At 62.3% G+C, this 1,346-nt stretch overlaps 1 protein-coding gene across 1 annotated transcript in view; it reads right to left on the bottom strand.

Annotated features, from left to right (window-relative positions):
• Positions 1–1,346, bottom strand: part of DNMT3A (DNA (cytosine-5-)-methyltransferase 3 alpha) — a gene marked incomplete at its 5' end in the record, with an annotated part of 6,083 nt that overhangs the window by 489 nt on the left and 4,248 nt on the right. Inside the window, 3 exons of the mRNA XM_009079346.1 lie at positions 52–201; positions 304–394; positions 902–1,094. Coding sequence (XP_009077594.1) covers positions 52–201; positions 304–394; positions 902–1,094 — 434 coding nt within the window. The remainder of the gene's footprint in view (positions 1–51; positions 202–303; positions 395–901; positions 1,095–1,346) is intronic.

Raw genomic sequence — 1,346 nt, 5'->3', positions numbered from 1 at the left:
ACCTGGGGGTCCCTGGAAGGGCTGGAGGGGGTGACCCTAGGCAGGCACTGACCTCCAGGAAGCGTGAGATGTCCCTCTTGTCGCTCACCCCCATTGCCACCACGTTCTCAAAGAGCCAGAAGAAGGGCCTGTCATCGCCCTCCTTGGGCCGTGCTTCGTGCAGCAGGCGGTAGAACTCGAAGAAGAGGCGACCAGTGCCCTCTGGGGGGAGAGAGAAGGGGGATGGCATCAGGGTGGAGGGCCCTTGTCAGCCCTGGGGGCTGGCAGTGAGGTTCAGCCCCAGCCCTATGGCCAGACTCCTACCATAGAGCCCCTTCCTGGCCGGGTTGACGATGGAGAGGTCGTTGCAGGGGCTCCCCCCGATCACCAGGTCGAAGGGACCCCACTCCTGTATCTGCAAGAGGGAGAGGAGACCCCTGGTGAGCCAGGCCCTGCCATGGCCTGGAGGACACAGGGGGCGATGGCAGCCGAGCTCCCAGAAGGATCACAGAATTCTGGAATATCCTGAGCTGGAAGGCATCCACAAGGATCATCAAGTCCAACTCCTAGCCCTGCACAGGGTACCCCAAAGATCCCAACAAGTGCCTGAGAGCATAGTCAAACTGCTTCTCGAGCTCTGTCAGGCTTGGGGCTGTGACCACTGCCCTGGGGAGCTGTTCCAGTGCCCAACCACCCTCTGGGGGAAGAGCCTTCTCCTAATATCCAACCTAACCCTCTCTAGCACAGCTCCATGCTGTTCCCTTGGGTCCTGTCATCGGTCACAGAGCAGAGATTGGTGGTGCCCCTTGTGAGGAAGTTGCAGACCCCTGTGAGTGTCTCCTGACAAAGGACTGTGCTGGGGACATGGACACCTAGGGGCCCCTGCAGGGACAGGGGACTGGGGGGGGCAGGACAGACGTACGTGTTTCTGGGTGACATTGCGGACGTCCCCGACGTACATGATCTTGCCCTGGTGCCTCACCATGCCGACGGTGATGGAGTCCTCACACACTTCGGAGGCGATGTACCTGTCCACCTGGATGCCCAGGTCCTTTAGCACCAGCAGGCCTGTGGGGTGAGGTGGGTGATATGGATGGACAACAGGCCACCACCTCCTGCCCCCACACATCCCACCATCCCTCTCCCCTGTTCCCCACTGGTATGGATCCCTAGGGCAGAGGGGACAGCAGGGGCTGCCCACAGGGACACACACTCGGGGGTCCCACAGGCCTGTCCACCCCCTGCTGAGGGCAGGACCTCCTGCCCCAAGGCCAGGAGGCTGTGGAGTGTCTCACCCTCCTCATCAGTCCCAAACACACCCCAGGGGGGTCCCTGTGGGGGCTGCTGGGCCGGGGACCCCCACCCAC

The sequence above is a fragment of the Acanthisitta chloris genome, unplaced genomic scaffold (assembly GCF_000695815.1).
Source record: "Acanthisitta chloris isolate BGI_N310 unplaced genomic scaffold, ASM69581v1 scaffold16837, whole genome shotgun sequence".
Lineage (NCBI taxonomy): Eukaryota > Metazoa > Chordata > Aves > Passeriformes > Acanthisittidae > Acanthisitta > Acanthisitta chloris.
This window is presented reverse-complemented; position numbering and strand designations above follow the sequence as displayed.